Consider the following 14,960-nt stretch of genomic DNA (forward strand, 5'->3'; position numbering starts at 1 on the left):
TTCTTAGCTACCACAAAAAGAGCTGCTATAAATATCCTTGTACATATGGGTCCTTTTCCCACTTGTGTGATTTCTTTGGGATACAAACCTAGAAGTAGTATTGCTGGGTCAAAGGGTAAGAACATTTTTATAGCCCTTTGGGCACAGTTCCAAATTGCTCTCTAAAATGGCTGGATCAGCTCACAACTCCATCAGCAATGTAACAATGTTCCAATTTCTCCACATCTTCTCCAGCATTTACCATTACCCTGTTTTGTTATTTTAGCCAATCTGACAGGAGAGATGTGGTATCTAAGAGTTGTTTTGATTTGCATTTCTCTAATCAGTAGTGATCCAGAGCATTTTTTCATATGCCTACAGATAGCTTTAATTTCTTCCTCTGAAAACTGCCTGTTCATATCCTTTGACCATTTCTCAATTGGGGAATGGCTTGTATTCCTACATATTTGGCTCAGTTCCCTGTATATTTTAGAAATGAGGCCTTTATCAGAGATACTAGTTGCAAAGATTTTCTCCCAATTTTCTGCTTCCCTCCTAATTTTTGTTGCGTGGGCTTTTTTTGTACAAAAACATTTCAATTTGACATAATCAAAATTATCCATTTTGCATTTTGCAATGCTCTCTATCTCTTGTTGGGTCATGAATTCTTTCCTTTTCCGTAAATCTGATAAGTAAACTATTCCTTGCTTTCCCAAATTACTTATAGTATCAGCTTTTACTCCTAAATCATGAACCCATTTTGACTTTATTTTGGTATATGGTGTAAGATATTGGTCTATGCCCAGTTTCTGCCCTACCATTTTCCAATTTTCCCAACAGTTTTTTTGAAATAGTGAATTATTAGCCCAGAAGCTGGCCTCTTTGGGTTTATCAAAGAGCAGATTGCTAAACTTGTTGATTTCTCCTACTTGCATACCTATCCTATTCCACTGATCCACACCCCTGTTTCTTAACCAGTACCAGGCAGTTTTGATGACTGCTGCTGTGTAGTACAGTTTAATATCTGGTATGGCTAGGCCACCTTCTCTAGCATTTCTTTTCATTAATACCCTAGATATTCTAGACCTCTTGTTTTTCCAGATGAATTTTGTTATTATTTTGTCCAGTTCAGTAAAATAATTTTTTGGTAGTTTGATTGGTATGGCACTGAATTGATAGATTAATTTAGGTAAAATTGTCATTTTTATTATATTAGCTCGGCCTAAACATGAGCAACTGATATGTTTCCATTTATTTAAATCTGATTTTATTCATGTAAAAAGTGTGTCATAATTATGTTCATATAGGCCCTGGGTTTGTCTTGGCAAATAGACTCCCAAATATTTCATAGTGTCTACAGTAACTTGGAATGGAATTTCTCTTTCTTTCTCTTGCTGTTGGGCTTTGTCAGTAATGTATAGGAATGCTGAGGATTTATGTGGGTTTATTTTATATCCTGCAACTTTGCTAAAGTTGTTTATTATTTAAGTAGTTTTTTACTTGATTCTCTAGGATTCTCTAAATAAATCATCATATCATCTGCAAAAAGTGATAATTTAGTTTCTTCTTTTCCTATTCTAATTCCTTCAATTTCTTTTTCTTCTCTTATTGCTACAGCTAATAGAAAATTTGATTAATGCAAATAAGTGAAATCTTACTGTTTTCAGTCAAATGATTGGGTGAATTGTTACACTTGTATAGTCATATGTCAGATAACATTCTACTTTTGATAACTTTCTTTCTAAATATTAATAAGAATATTTAGACAAAGGGGAAAAGGAAGTTTCTGACATGAAGATACAAAAGTAAGATCAAGTCTTTATCCCGTAAATTAAGGCTAGGTTTTAAAGTTACTTTGTATCTATGTGAAATAAGGTCCTTAAATGTTTCCAAGTGAGGTAAGAGCAATTAGATATTAAGACAAATGGTGTAATTAATCACAGGAATTAAATCAGAGACATTTTCAGTTTGGGGAAAAGAATTTCAATGTAGGTTTCTTAAAGAGAGATAAGTTGTAGAGTACTTTTGCATTGATGGGAAAAGTTAAATGTGGCTGTTTGGATTTGAATTCTTTCTATCATCTTAAATGTAAAGACCAAGTTAGTGTTTGAACCTATCATATTAAATAGTTCAATTCTTGAAGTATATCTCATTCTTTCAGATCAGGCATAGTTAGAGGAGAATAGAAAAGCCTGGGAAAGTGATGTAAATGTGTTAGAGCCATAACTTATGATCTTAATGAGAAGATTTTATGAACAAGGGTGGAAATGCATGCAAGCTATTTAGAGCTAATTTTGGAGATGTTCCTTAAGCAATGTGAGATTATAGTCATATCTTAAACTGACTTTTGGAACTTGCTATTCAAAGACTTAATGGGACTGTTAACTGACTGTTTCTGAGTTGAATTCCAGGTGTGAATATCAAGGAAGACTGTCAGAGTCACTGAACCATGATGCCAGCAGCCCTGTGAGGGGCACGTATAGACTGCAGGTGTGATTTCATGGGAAGGTTAAGAGGGCAACTGTTCCACATATGCTGAGGTGGGACTCTCTTGACTCCATTCCTTAACTGAAACTCGGCAGACTTTAAGCCCGGCCCAACGCAGTTTGCACAATGACTTAACTTCTGCCTGGAGTTGACAGGAAGTTGGAGAAGAATTGTTACCTTACTATAAGTCCCTAATCTCTTAGTGGCAAATTTCTATAATCAAAAGGTTTTTGTAAGTACAGTAACTAATCTATTAAAATAATTGATGATGGAACATCTTAGGTTACGATAGGACTGGTACTAGTGTTCCTGTGTGTGTTCCGGTGTAGGATAAGGTAGTTTATAAGGTTCCTGTATAGGGTCATGTGTATGTTAGGGTCCTTTAATTCTTGGTAAAGGTATAGAGACAATTAGGTCAAGGGCTTGTGAAAATATTCTTTCGTTATTTGGTTAATATCATGCTTGTCTAAAGTTTTGTTATAATTACTAATTTTAAAGGAAGAATGGCTTCTGGTTTATTTTGTAACTTACTTCAAAGAAACATGGCAAGACTAAAAGTATATGATTTTATATGTACTTTCTTTTTTTACCTTTTATTTATTTATTTAATATATTTATTTTTCAGCATTGATTTTCACAAGAGTTTGAATTACAAATTTTCTCCCCATTTCTACCCTCCGCCCCACTCCAAGGTGCATATATTCTGGTTGCCCTGTTCCCCAGTCAGCCCTCCCTTCTGTCACCCCATTACCCTCCCATTCTCTTTTCCCTTCCTTTCTCGTAGGGCAAGATAAATGTCTACGCCCCATTGCCTGTGTAACTTATTCTCTAGTTGCATGCAAAAACTTTTTTTTTGTTTTTGAACATCTGCTTTTAAAATTTTGAGTTCCAAATTCTCTCCCCTCTTCCCTTCCCACCTACCCTCCCTAAAAAGTCAAGCAATTCAACATAGGCCACATGCGTATCATTATGTAAAACCCTTCCACAATACTCATGTTGTGAAAGACTAACTATATTTTGCTCCTTCCCAACCCATCCCCCTATATTGAATTTTCTCGCTTGAACCTGTCCCCTTTCCAAAGTGTTTGTTTTTGATTACTTCCACCTCCATCTGCCCTCCCCTCCATCATCCCCCCCCCCCTTTTTTAATCTTCTTCCCTCTTTTTTCCTGTGTGGTAAGATGCCCAATTGAGTATGTATGGTATTCCCTCTTCAGGTCAAATCTGATGAGAGCAAGATTCACTCATTGCCCCTCACCTGCCTTCTCTTCTCTTCCTACAGAACTGCTTTTTCTTCCCACTATTATGTGAGATAATTTACCCCATTCTACCTCTCCCTATCTCCCTCTCCCAATATATTCCTCTTTCATCCCTTAATTTGATTTTATTTCTTTTTGATATCTTCCTTTCATCTTCAACTCACTCTGTGCCCTGTCTCTCTCTCTCTCTCTATATATATATATAGAGAGAGAGAGACTGATATAGCTATAGATATAGATATATACTCATATATATACGTACATACACACTCACATATGCATTTATATACATAAACATATATATATATATATATATATATATATCTATATCTATATATATATGCATATTCCCTTCAGCTACCCCCATACTGAGGTCTCATGAATCATACACATCATCTTTCCATGTAGGAATGTAAACAGAATAGTTCAACTTTAGTAAGTCCCTTCCAATTTCTTTTTCTTGTTCTTTTTCTTGATTTCCTTTTCATGCTTCTCTTGATTCTTCTGTTTGAAAGTCAAATTTTCTATTCGGCTCTGGTCTTTTCACTGAAAAAGCTTGAAAGTCCTCTATTTTAATGAAAATCTGTATTTTGCCTTGGAGCATGATACTCAGTTTTGCTGGCTAGGTGATTCTTGGTTTTAATCCTAGCTCCATTGACCCCTGAAATATCGTATTCTGATTGTGTTTCCACAATACTCAAATTATTTCTTTCTGGCTGCTTGCAATATTTTCTCCTTGATCTGGGAGCTCTAGAATTTGGCGACAACATTCCTAGGATATTTCTTTTTAGGATCTATTTGAGGAGTCGATCCGTGGATTCTTTCAATTTCTATTTTGCCCTGTGGCTCTAGAATATCAGGGCAGTTCTCCTTGATAATTTCTTGAAAGATGATATCTAGGCCCTTTTTGTGTCATGACTTTCAGGTAGTCCAATAATTTTTAAATGATCTCTCCTGGATCTATTTTCCAGGTCAGTGGTTTTTCCAATGAGATATTTCACATTGTCTTCCATTCAAGTTGGAAGTGATTCAGTTTGTAAAAGTGAGAGGAAATCGTGCTGCTGAATGTAAGTTTGTTCCTCCTCCAACTGAGAAAACCTGAGACTGGCTATGGGAAAAAGAAACTCTACTGAAAATACCATGACAGAAGAAGGGTGTGAGATGCAAGTCAGCAAAATGGCCTGATTTAGAGAGGGAATTGAAGATATGAATTGAAGAGCAAAGAGCAATTGGAATTCCTGTGTCCACAAAGATGGTTCAGCATGAGGCAAGAAGAATTGCTGATGAAAAAGAAGTTACTGATTTCAAAGGAGGAGACAATTGGTGGTTCAGGTTCATGAAACAAAATTGACTAAGCATGCATACATGTACCAGACTTGCCCAAAAGATGCCTGAAAGCTATGACCAGATGAATAAAATTTGAGTTCAATAACTTTATGTAGTACATTTTTTTTCAAATTTCAGGACCCAAATTAAGGTGCATCTTATACATGGGAAACACAGGAAAAGCCTCCAAGGCAAGCCACGGGCCTTCCCCTCCCTGATCATTTAGCTCCAACCACAATGCCTCCTCAGGGATTTCTCAATTATGAAGGAGAGTATAAGAAAGGCTTCAAGTACAAAGGGCTGATACAAAGGGGAGGCTATCACAGCCTTAGGAGAAACTGTTGTAATGAAGTTGAATTAGCCCAGGGTTCAAGCCCTAACTCAGAATACAGAGGAGACTAGGTTGTAGGGGTTCTCACCTTGGTTCCATAGTCTGTCCACATCACAAAACCATCTCTAATAACCAAATCTCCATTTTGAAAGATCTATGACCTTTGCCATAACCTGTATTCTTGATGTTACTGCTTTGAATGAAATGATGGATCCCTGTTACCTCAGGCTTGGGAGCACACTGGATGTGTTCCCAGCTTTCAACCCAATTTGAAGGGGAAGAGATGAACAGAATCTTCCAGGATTCCCAGAAAAGGCTTGGGGGACTGGCTTGGCTCCAAGCAGCCTGGCTTTCCCTCATCTGCCCAGGGATGACCCACAACACCCACAACACCCCTTAAGGTCCTTTTCAGGGGCCACCAACCCAAAGAAAAGGGGTCACTTGCACTTGCCCCAAGTCTCAGTTTGGTTAAACTCTGAAAATGAGGTTGGGGTAGTGGGAGATGTGGCCTCTGGCCACGGAGGCTCCTCTGCAGGGAGGAGGAAGGAAGGGGCCATGATGTCCTGGCAGGGACACCCAGTGAGCCAAGGACAGCTGGGCCTTTAAACTGGGAGGATCATCCATGGACTCAGGCTGCCCCACATTACAGGGTGAGTTAGAGGACAGCTGGGCTCTGGCACTGGGAGAATGAGCCTGACAAAGACCAGGCATAGAGTGGTTGATGAGCCCCAGACTGGCTAGCCAAAAGGGGCATCTGGGACCAGAGTTCTAGGTGGACTAACCCTGGGCCCAGGACTATTGACAGCCTTACCTTCTCCCCCCCCCCACACACACACCCCACTAGAAAAATCAAAACAGCTTTGTGCCAAACAGAGGTGGAAGGGCCTGCCAAGCCCTGGCATTGGGAAGTGAGCCCTAGCCTGGGGAACTCCATTTTGGGGCTGTTTGTGGGAAAGGAGACAAAGTCCCCCAGCCATCCAGGCCTGGCACTGAGGGACTAAACTAAGTCATAAACACCCCCCATTTTTACACTGGGGATTTTGAGGGGAAAACTTAGAGGATGAACCAGAGGCAGCTGTGCCCAGGGGCAACTCTTGTGGAGGGCAGCACTGCCTTAGCACAGGGAGAATACAGACAAGAGGAGAGGCAGCCAGGGTGTTCATGTTTTTTGGAAGGCAGACAAGGGAAGTGGCCCCTATTCCCTGCCTAGGGGAGCAGTTCTTGAGGGTACAAATATGCCTTGGCACAGGGGGGGGGGCGCAGATGAGAGGGCAGGCAACTACTGTGCCCTCCCACTGAGGAAGGCACCATGCCCATGCCCAGTGCTTTGGACCCTGCCTCTCCTCCTCTCCTGACCAGCCCCTGGCTTGGCAGGGCTACCCCTACATGTGTAGAAAAGGCTCTTTCCCTACCCTGCCCACCATATCTGTGACCATGTCCATTTCCATTAGAGTGTCCTTGTCTGCATTCTTAGTGGATACCAGGGGAACCAGGGGGAATGCGGGGCAAATGCTGGAGTTGGGTGTGGGGAGGGGACTCAGGACGTGTGCAAGAGGGGACATGGAAAGCGGGACAGGAGTTGGGGCCAGGCGCAGCCAGACCTTCATCCTGGTAACATCATTCTTGAGCTGGGGGTGCCCCACGTTAGAGCGTGTGTTCGAGGGCAGCTGGGATCTGGCACTTGGAGGATGAAACCGGCCAAGACTGGGCATGGAATGGGTGATGATCCTCTGTGTGGCCTTCCAAAAGGGCATCTCGGGGCAGGGGACTAGGTGGGTCTGCCTTGGGCACAGGACTGTTGCCAGTCCTCCCTCCCCCCAAACACATATGTGTATACACACACACACACACACACACACACACACCATTTGGAAAATCAACATGATTGTCTCCCAGAGGGAGGTGGAAAGACATGCCTTCTCTTCAGAGTTAGGAAGCAAGAATGGCCCATGTGTTGTGAAAACTCCCTCAGGTGGCCACCAAAGCAGGGCTCTCCAACCCTTTCCTTCCACTCTTTTAAATGGGAGTAAGAACGGAAGGGACAGTCTCCTCCCTTTTACTTCTTTAGCTCTTTCTAGTCCCCCCTTCCCTTGAAAAAGGAAGGTCCAAAGTGCTTAACTTTGAATCAGTAGGGCTTGGAGGGAATTGGAGGGCTTCTGATTGCCCTCATGCCCACCCCTCAACCTGCCACCATGGCTGCCAGTTTTTCCCTTCAGAGACAGTCTCTCTTCTTCCTTTCTCCTCCCCATGGCTCAGCTGCTCCAGAAGAAGCCCACCCTCCAATCCTTGGCTGTGGCTTGTCTCTTGCAGTTAGCTTTGGGGATTCTGGAGAAATCTCTCTTCCCCTTTTCATTCTGGCCTAGAGTCGGGGCCTTAGCTTGCTTGCAATCATGTTTATAAAGTCCCCTGTGGGTTGCCTACTCAAGTAGGTGGAACAGCTGCTCCCACTGCCCTTTAGACCTTACTGACCTTCTATCCTGCAGACTTTGCCCATTGGAACTGCTACTGGAGTTCACCTGGAGCTTATTCCAAGGGTGGGGAAGTTTCCAGCACCTGGAAATTCTGGGTGCTAAGAGAGGGAGAGGGACAGGCCCTCTGAAGTTCAAGAGGGCCTGTTGTGCCTCAGAGATGCTCAAACTGGGTGTGGGACAAGCTCCACTGGCATGCTTGGGACATACTTGTTTATTTTTCAGGGCATTTCCACTAAGCTCAACCTCTCATCCCAAAGTACTGCATTTACCCTCAATTCATTTGCAGTTGATGCTAGATGGAGTGTCTGAGGGGCAAGAAGACATCTTTTCATCTGGGTTGGAAGTTGAGAGAGGTTTTGACTCAGAAACATAGGTGAGTGCTGGGGGGACCTTGGGGTATCACAGTCCTATTTGTGCTAAGTCTAGATGGGGTGAAAGGAAAACCAGAGTGTCCTAGAGGCCTCTTTCCATTTCTCTTTTCTGTACATGGAGTTCCTTCTGCCTCTGGCTCCTTCTGCTGCCCAGGGCACTTCCTTCCAGGCCTCACTCAGCAGAACGGAAGCCACCTTTGAATAGTGGATTTCCACCAGAATCCTGCCTCCTTTTCCCACACCACTCCAAGGTGGTCACAAGAGGAAACTCTGTGTGACAGGCAGACAAGAAGAAACCACAGATCCAACAGAAAATTTATTTTTGCATTAGCATAAATTGGAATCTGTCGATAACAAAGTAAAGCTAAAGAATATAACGGTAGCTTTTTTGATTGGGAAGAGTTAAGCCCCCATCTGTAGGCTCCTATGTATGGCTGTTCAGATGCCAGCTTCCTGGGGAAGGAGCAAAAGGGGCAGAGGGAGCAGGCTGCTGAGGGGCAGCTAGGGTCAGGCCTGCACTGACTGCTGCTGGTCCATGAAACCTCCAGAAGAGTGGGCACTGCTACTGTGTTCGGGGACCAGTAACCAGCCCTGCCTCCCCTCCTGATGGTAAGAGGCAGAAAGGACACTAATGCCACTGTGAGGATCAGTGCTTGACAGCCTGCCCACCTCCCGTTAGGGGCAGGAGTAGATAACACCCTGGACTCCAGGGGAGCCAGCCAGAAATGAAGCCCTTAAGTTTACTATCTGATAATTAAAAAACCATGAAATATGTCTGTGTAGAAAGATAAAAATGGATCTATATACATAATGAAATCAGCCTTCAGGGCTAACGAATTTGCCCTTCCCCTCCCATCCCAGCCTCAACTCTAACAAGTTACCCCCACCACAACTCTATCTAAATAAACATAACAGCTGCCCATGTACTAACCAAACCCCAAAGGAAATAGAGTCAGAGCCCATAAGAAAAGCCTGATGAGCCTCTGATGCACTGTTTCCCTATAGAGGCACCTGGGACTGGGCAGTTCCATCCCAGGAAGAGAGAGTAGCATCAGCTCAATGCAAACCCTGCACAGGGCCAGAGAAAGGCCCTGTGGTCAAGATCCTGGACAGTCCCCTGCCCACCATACCAACAACCAGGGGGAAGGGGTGAAGGGCCCCAGGGGGAAGGGCTAGTTGGCAGGCTGCCCATGGACCCTGAAGCGGTAAACACAAGTATATTCAGGGTGACCCCAGTTGCTCAGGATTCTAAGTTCGACCAGGCGATACGGCCTTGTGTCATTATCCTGTGGGAAGAGAAGAGCGGGGTCAGAAAGGCCCGAGATCCCCTGCTGGATGTTCTGACCCCAGAGCCCTTCTGCCCCAGGAGTTCTTAAGAAACTGAATGAAGCCACAAGCTTATCCATCAGGTTCCTGTCAGACCCACGAGGTCCTGGCTTCCACCAAAGCTGCTTGCAAAGCCACAGCATCCCCCTGGCTAGTAATCCAGCCCTCGAGATCACCAGCCTGTCTGGGTCACTGGCCAACTGCTATGCAGCCAGCCCTCCATACCTGAATGTGGAAGGTCTGAATGGACTCCCCAGCATTATCATAGGTGAAGTGGCCAAGTGCCACACCCTCCGACTGCGAATTTTCATTTAGTCCCTGAAAAGAAAGAAAAGCAAAGGGAAGGGATAGATGGAGGGATGGATGGATGGATGAATGGATGGAGGGATGGACGGATGGATGAATAGATGGATGGATGGATGGATGGATGAATGGATGGATGAATGGTCAGACAGACAGACTGGAGTGGGTTGGAGAAAAGATCTGGCTCTTAGGACAGGAATCAGATCAAATCCAGGGAGGCAAAGGAGGGGGAGGCATTGGTGGAGGGGGATGAGGAGGAGGGGGCAAAGGGAGAAGGAGAGGAGGGGGCTGAGGGAGAGGTGGCAGAGGAGACCGAGGAGGCAGAGGGGGACAAGGAGGAAGTATGGGAGGAGGGGGAGGAAGGAGAAGAGGGGGCTGAGGAGGAGGAGAAGGCAGAGATGACTGAGGAGGCCTTTTGGGAGGAAGGGGAGGAGGAGGGGTTGAGGGCTTTGCAGGAGGAAGAGGCAGAAGGATACACTGGAGAGAGTAAAGGAGAGAAAATTGAAGCTACTGTGATGGCTCCTTGCTTGGTCCCCTCAACTCCTAGCATCTCTCTTACTAATTCAATAGAAAGATGCCTTCCCCCTCAAGTCCCTGGCCTCCTTCTCTGTCTCTTCTCCTAAGCTGCTGCATGCCTTGGGACAAACCATTTCACTGTGAGTGTCTCAGTTTCTTCATCTGTGTCAGGTTTTAGCTCCGGTAGCTTGCCCCTCCCCTACCTGCTTCACCTTCTCTTCTGGCTCCATCTTTTGGCCCCAAATCCTTTTTCCAAGGACATTTCATCTCTGCCCTGAAGAAGTGACTACTTAGGGAATTGCACTCACCATCCCCACCCCAGCTCCCCCATGGGACACCTGCCATAGAGGCAATGCTGTAGAAAAGGACCCTGAGGCAGCATCAAAATCTTGGCTCTTATTACTACTCTCCTTGTCCTCTCCTGGCTGCTCTCTAGGAAGAGAGGTGGAAGGATTGGCTCTGGAGTCGGGAGCCCAGCTTCAAGGTCCTGTCTGTAAAATGGGCACATCCTTCCATTCCTCACCTCACAATGCTGCTGTTAAGAAACGGCTTTCAGCCTTTCTAGAAAGAGCTGCCAGGCTCTGATACTCACCAAAACGACAAAGTCTTTGGGGGCACTGGGGATGTTGCTGATGGGGGACAGGGCTTTGGGCACGTGCTCCAAGGTGACAGCAGTGAGGTGGATGCTGGCAGACAATCGAATACCGACAAAGCCCTGCGGGCCCCGGAATGCCCAGCAGTTGCCAGGGTAGACATCTGGCTGTGGGAAGAAGGCAAATCAGGTGAAAGGCAGGCAGCGGAGAGAACAGCTCCTGATCGTGGGGCCCCTTGGCCTGGAGAGCCCAACCCCCACAGAGGAGGGCAGGACATGGCAGGCTAAGAGAGGCAAGCTGGGGAACCTTTTTTCTGCCCTACCTGGAGGATGGCTCTTGGGGAGGGGGCATAATACCACAAGGGGATACCAAAGAGACTTAGAACAGCTATCCTGGTGTCATAGGTGGCTGAGCAGTGGCTGCTGATGATGCTGGCACCTGAAAGAGCAACAAAGAGAAGAGGAGAGGGGAAGAGGTAGAAGCCTCAGGCTGGCAGGATAGCCTAGGGCAGCTCTCAAGGCTACAGGGCACTGCAGGGGAATCAGTCCTCCTAACCACCCTGTCCCATAAGGGGTATCCCCAATTTTCCATTCCTCCTGTCCTAGAATTGCCTCCCAATTTTCTAAAACCTCATGTCTCAAGCCCTCCAGCTTTCTGCAGGCTGCCTACCTGAGGATTCGAGGGCATAATCCACCAGCCCAATGCGGTCTTCACTATACAGCTGTAGAGCCTGTTTCACCATCTGGCGCACTTCCTAAAACACAGGCATGGACTTATGGGCCTGACCGCCTGCAGGACCTGTCCACTCCTTGTGGGGGAGGGGCAAGCATGCTACCTGCTGGGCCAGGGCTTCCCCCTCCCTCCCGGGAGTCTCCTCACAGGACAAACCTGGGCTTCCCACCAGCAGCTCAGGGAGTGGGGCACATCTCTCACCTCCTCTGTCATGCCTCTCAATCCTTCCTTGAGAAGGCTCAGCCTCAGGCTGGCAGCAGCTTTGCTGGCAAACTTGACCTGCCCCTCCGCCACTTGAGTAAGGATTCTCTGCTCCAGGTCCCGAAGCTGGGCCTGCACCTCCTCTACCTGAAGGAACCCTGACTGAGTGCTCTTGTCTCCAACAAGAAACTGATTGATCCAGGCTGAGAAATGAGACTCCACCTAGAACCCAGCAGAGGAGAGAGCTCAGCAAACACCTGAGAAACAGCAGAGGTGAGGAAGGAAGAGGGCCTCAACAGGGGCCTTGGGGTGTCTAGAGAGACTTTGAGAGCTCAGGGCCTGCATGTGCCTGCCTGGTGCCAGTGAAGGCAAGATTGTGAACCAACTAACTGGCATTTCTCCACTGCTTTGGGGTCTGCAAACAGGATCTCATTGGTCCCTCGGGGGCTTGTTCTTGTCCCATTTGACAGATGAGAAATGATCCCTCCATGTCACAAAGTCCAGCCAACAGGCCCAATCCTGGAGAAGCACCCAGTGGACACCTTAGAAGGTTCAACCTCCCTGGGTAGATACCCAGGCGGCAGCAGCCCATTTTGGATTGAGGGGCATGGGTGGCCCAACCAGGGAACCGGGGGGACTCACGTCACTTCTCAGGGCTGCCATCTTCTCTTGCCAAAGGTGTTTTTGCTCTGCTACTGCAGCCTGTCTCTGGCTCAAGGCCACCAGCTCCTGCCTCATGCCAGCCAGCTGGGCCTGCAGTGGACCCATCTCCTTTACAATGTTTTCCTGGACAGCTTCTTGAGCCAAACTAGCCAGTGACAAAAGGAAAGGTCAAGGTCAACCACTGGATAGTCATGGAGAATGGCTTCAAGCAGAGGCCAGCAAATGGAACAAGCTCACTTGAAGAAAACCACCATCCAATGGAAAGAACAGAGCCAGAGACCTGGCTTCAAGTCTTCCCTTTTACTCCCTGGGTCACCCTGAGCAGGTCATTTCCCTCCCAGGCCTCAGTACCTTCATCTGCTCTTTGAAGACCTCACCATCTCTGATTGACCTTATGGACATGCTAACCCAAGTATTCTAGCTCCACTGACCACCCCCACTCCCCCACCCCTTACCCCCACCCACAATCTCACTTTTAACTTCTCTGCTCTAGCTTACTAGCCCTCATTCCGTCCCTTTCACTTTGGGAGTCACTTTGGAACCTTACCTCTGCCACTCCAACTTGAGCTGGAGCATCCATGTTTCTAGCTCCTGTAAGGAAAATGAGGCTACATTGAGACCGATAAAAATATCAGCTCCTCATTCTGGGGACTTGTGGTCTTCTCTGGGTAGGCCCTCTGTCTTCTGAGGAGAATCCTATTCTCTACAAACTGTTGGGCTCTAGAAATCTTGATCTTGGGTCCAGGTTAGACCTTTCCGAGACTGGCCTCCTGTCCTACCATGACACCAAGAGGAGGCACCTGAGAAAGGTCCAAGCTCAGCTAGGAGTAGGCATCAACCACTTTCTCCAGAGTGGTAAGGTTATTTCTTGGTCCCTTGAAGAAAGTTTCAAACGTAGCTCTTAAGTCCCATTCTTCTCCTTCACAGTCACCAGAGAGAAATAGAAAATCTGACATTCAAACACAGAACTCAAGAGAAGCATAATAAGGTCAACAGGAATGAGGAATGACAAGGCAATCAACAAGGGTAAATTGTCTGAGTCTCTTGTGTGGCTAGATGATAGATGGAACCCCTTCAGAATTTCATGATGACCAGGGGCCTTTGAGGGAATCTAATTAGATAGCAGTCCAAGAATGATTCTATTCTGTTGTGATGATCTCCAAAGAGTGGAAGGGCGAGGCAGAGAAATGTACTGGAAGAGGGGGAAGCAGAGAAAGAATGGGGAAACTGATCCCATCCATAAGGAAGAGATTATACAATGGAGAAGAGAGGAACAGGCAACACTCGAACCTTATTCTCATCTGAACTGGTTGAAGGAGGTAAGAATACACATGCACATACAATTATATATGGAAATTCATCTTGCCCAAAGGAAAGTAAGTGGAAAAGCAGTTAAGAGAATGGTGAGCGGGAGGGAAGAATGAGAGAGAGGGTAGATTAAGGGAGGCAATGGTCAGAAGCAAAAGGGCAAGAAGAGGGGTCAGGGTCAAAAAGGAAAGAATAAGTGCAAAAGAATAGGATGGAGCAAAATATACATTTAGGGATCATAACTGTGAATGTGAATGGGATGAAAGAATGAAAGAGTAGAGTAGAATGGATTAGAAATCAGAATCTAACAATATGGTCTTTACAAGAAGTACACTTGAAACAGAATGATACACAAACAGAGAAGGAGTTGGGGCAAAAGAATGGATCTTCAAGAATGGATCCTAAAGAATGGAAAGGTCAAAGAACAAATCACAGGAATGATCAATAATTTCATTACAGATAATGACAACAATGACATAACCAAATTTTAGGGATGTAGCCAATGCAGCACTGAGCAGAAAATGTCTATCTTGAAATGCTTGGATCAGTAAAGGAGAGAGAAAAACTGATTAAAGAATTAGGCATGCAACTCAAAAAATTGGAAAACCAACAAATTATTCCCTTTCCACTTAAACACCAGCATTGAAATCCTGAATCAAAGGGAAGATTAACAAAATTGAAAGAAAAAAGAAACCACACTGAACTAATAAATAAAATTATAAGCCTTAAAAGTAAATAAATAAATAAATAATGAATAAATAAATAAATGGATGAATGAAGAAAGGAATGAATGAATGAATAATCCTTGGACAATTTATTGTTATAAAAAGGAAGAAAACCAAATTATTAGTATCAAAAAAGTGAATTCACAACCAACAAAGATGATATAAATGTAATTATTTAAAGCTATTTTGCTCCACTTTGTGAAAATAATGAAACTGAAAAGCTAAATGAAATTTATATTTACAAACATAAATATTCCTCGTCAACAAAAGAGGAAGCAGAACACATAAATATCCCCATCTTAGAAAAAGAAAAGGAACATGCTATAAAGGATCTCCTTAAGAAAAAACTCATGACTAGTTAAATTGGTGA

The 14,960-nt window shown here is 45.0% G+C and overlaps 1 protein-coding gene across 1 annotated transcript in view; it reads right to left on the minus strand.

Moving 5' to 3' along the window:
- Positions 1-9,395: 9,395 nt before the first annotated feature.
- Positions 9,396-14,960, minus strand: part of LOC118836494 (SUN domain-containing protein 2-like) — a 427,898-nt gene continuing 422,333 nt past the window's right edge. The window contains exons 7-14 of the mRNA XM_036743770.1: positions 13,105-13,148; positions 12,537-12,702; positions 11,895-12,116; positions 11,631-11,715; positions 11,284-11,399; positions 10,961-11,128; positions 9,775-9,867; positions 9,396-9,509 (exon numbers count right to left, since the gene is read on the minus strand). Of these exons, the coding sequence (XP_036599665.1) occupies positions 9,396-9,509; positions 9,775-9,867; positions 10,961-11,128; positions 11,284-11,399; positions 11,631-11,715; positions 11,895-12,116; positions 12,537-12,702; positions 13,105-13,148 (1,008 nt within the window). The remainder of the gene's footprint in view (positions 9,510-9,774; positions 9,868-10,960; positions 11,129-11,283; positions 11,400-11,630; positions 11,716-11,894; positions 12,117-12,536; positions 12,703-13,104; positions 13,149-14,960) is intronic.

Source organism: Trichosurus vulpecula, chromosome 2 (genome assembly GCF_011100635.1).
Source record: "Trichosurus vulpecula isolate mTriVul1 chromosome 2, mTriVul1.pri, whole genome shotgun sequence".
Lineage (NCBI taxonomy): Eukaryota > Metazoa > Chordata > Mammalia > Diprotodontia > Phalangeridae > Trichosurus > Trichosurus vulpecula.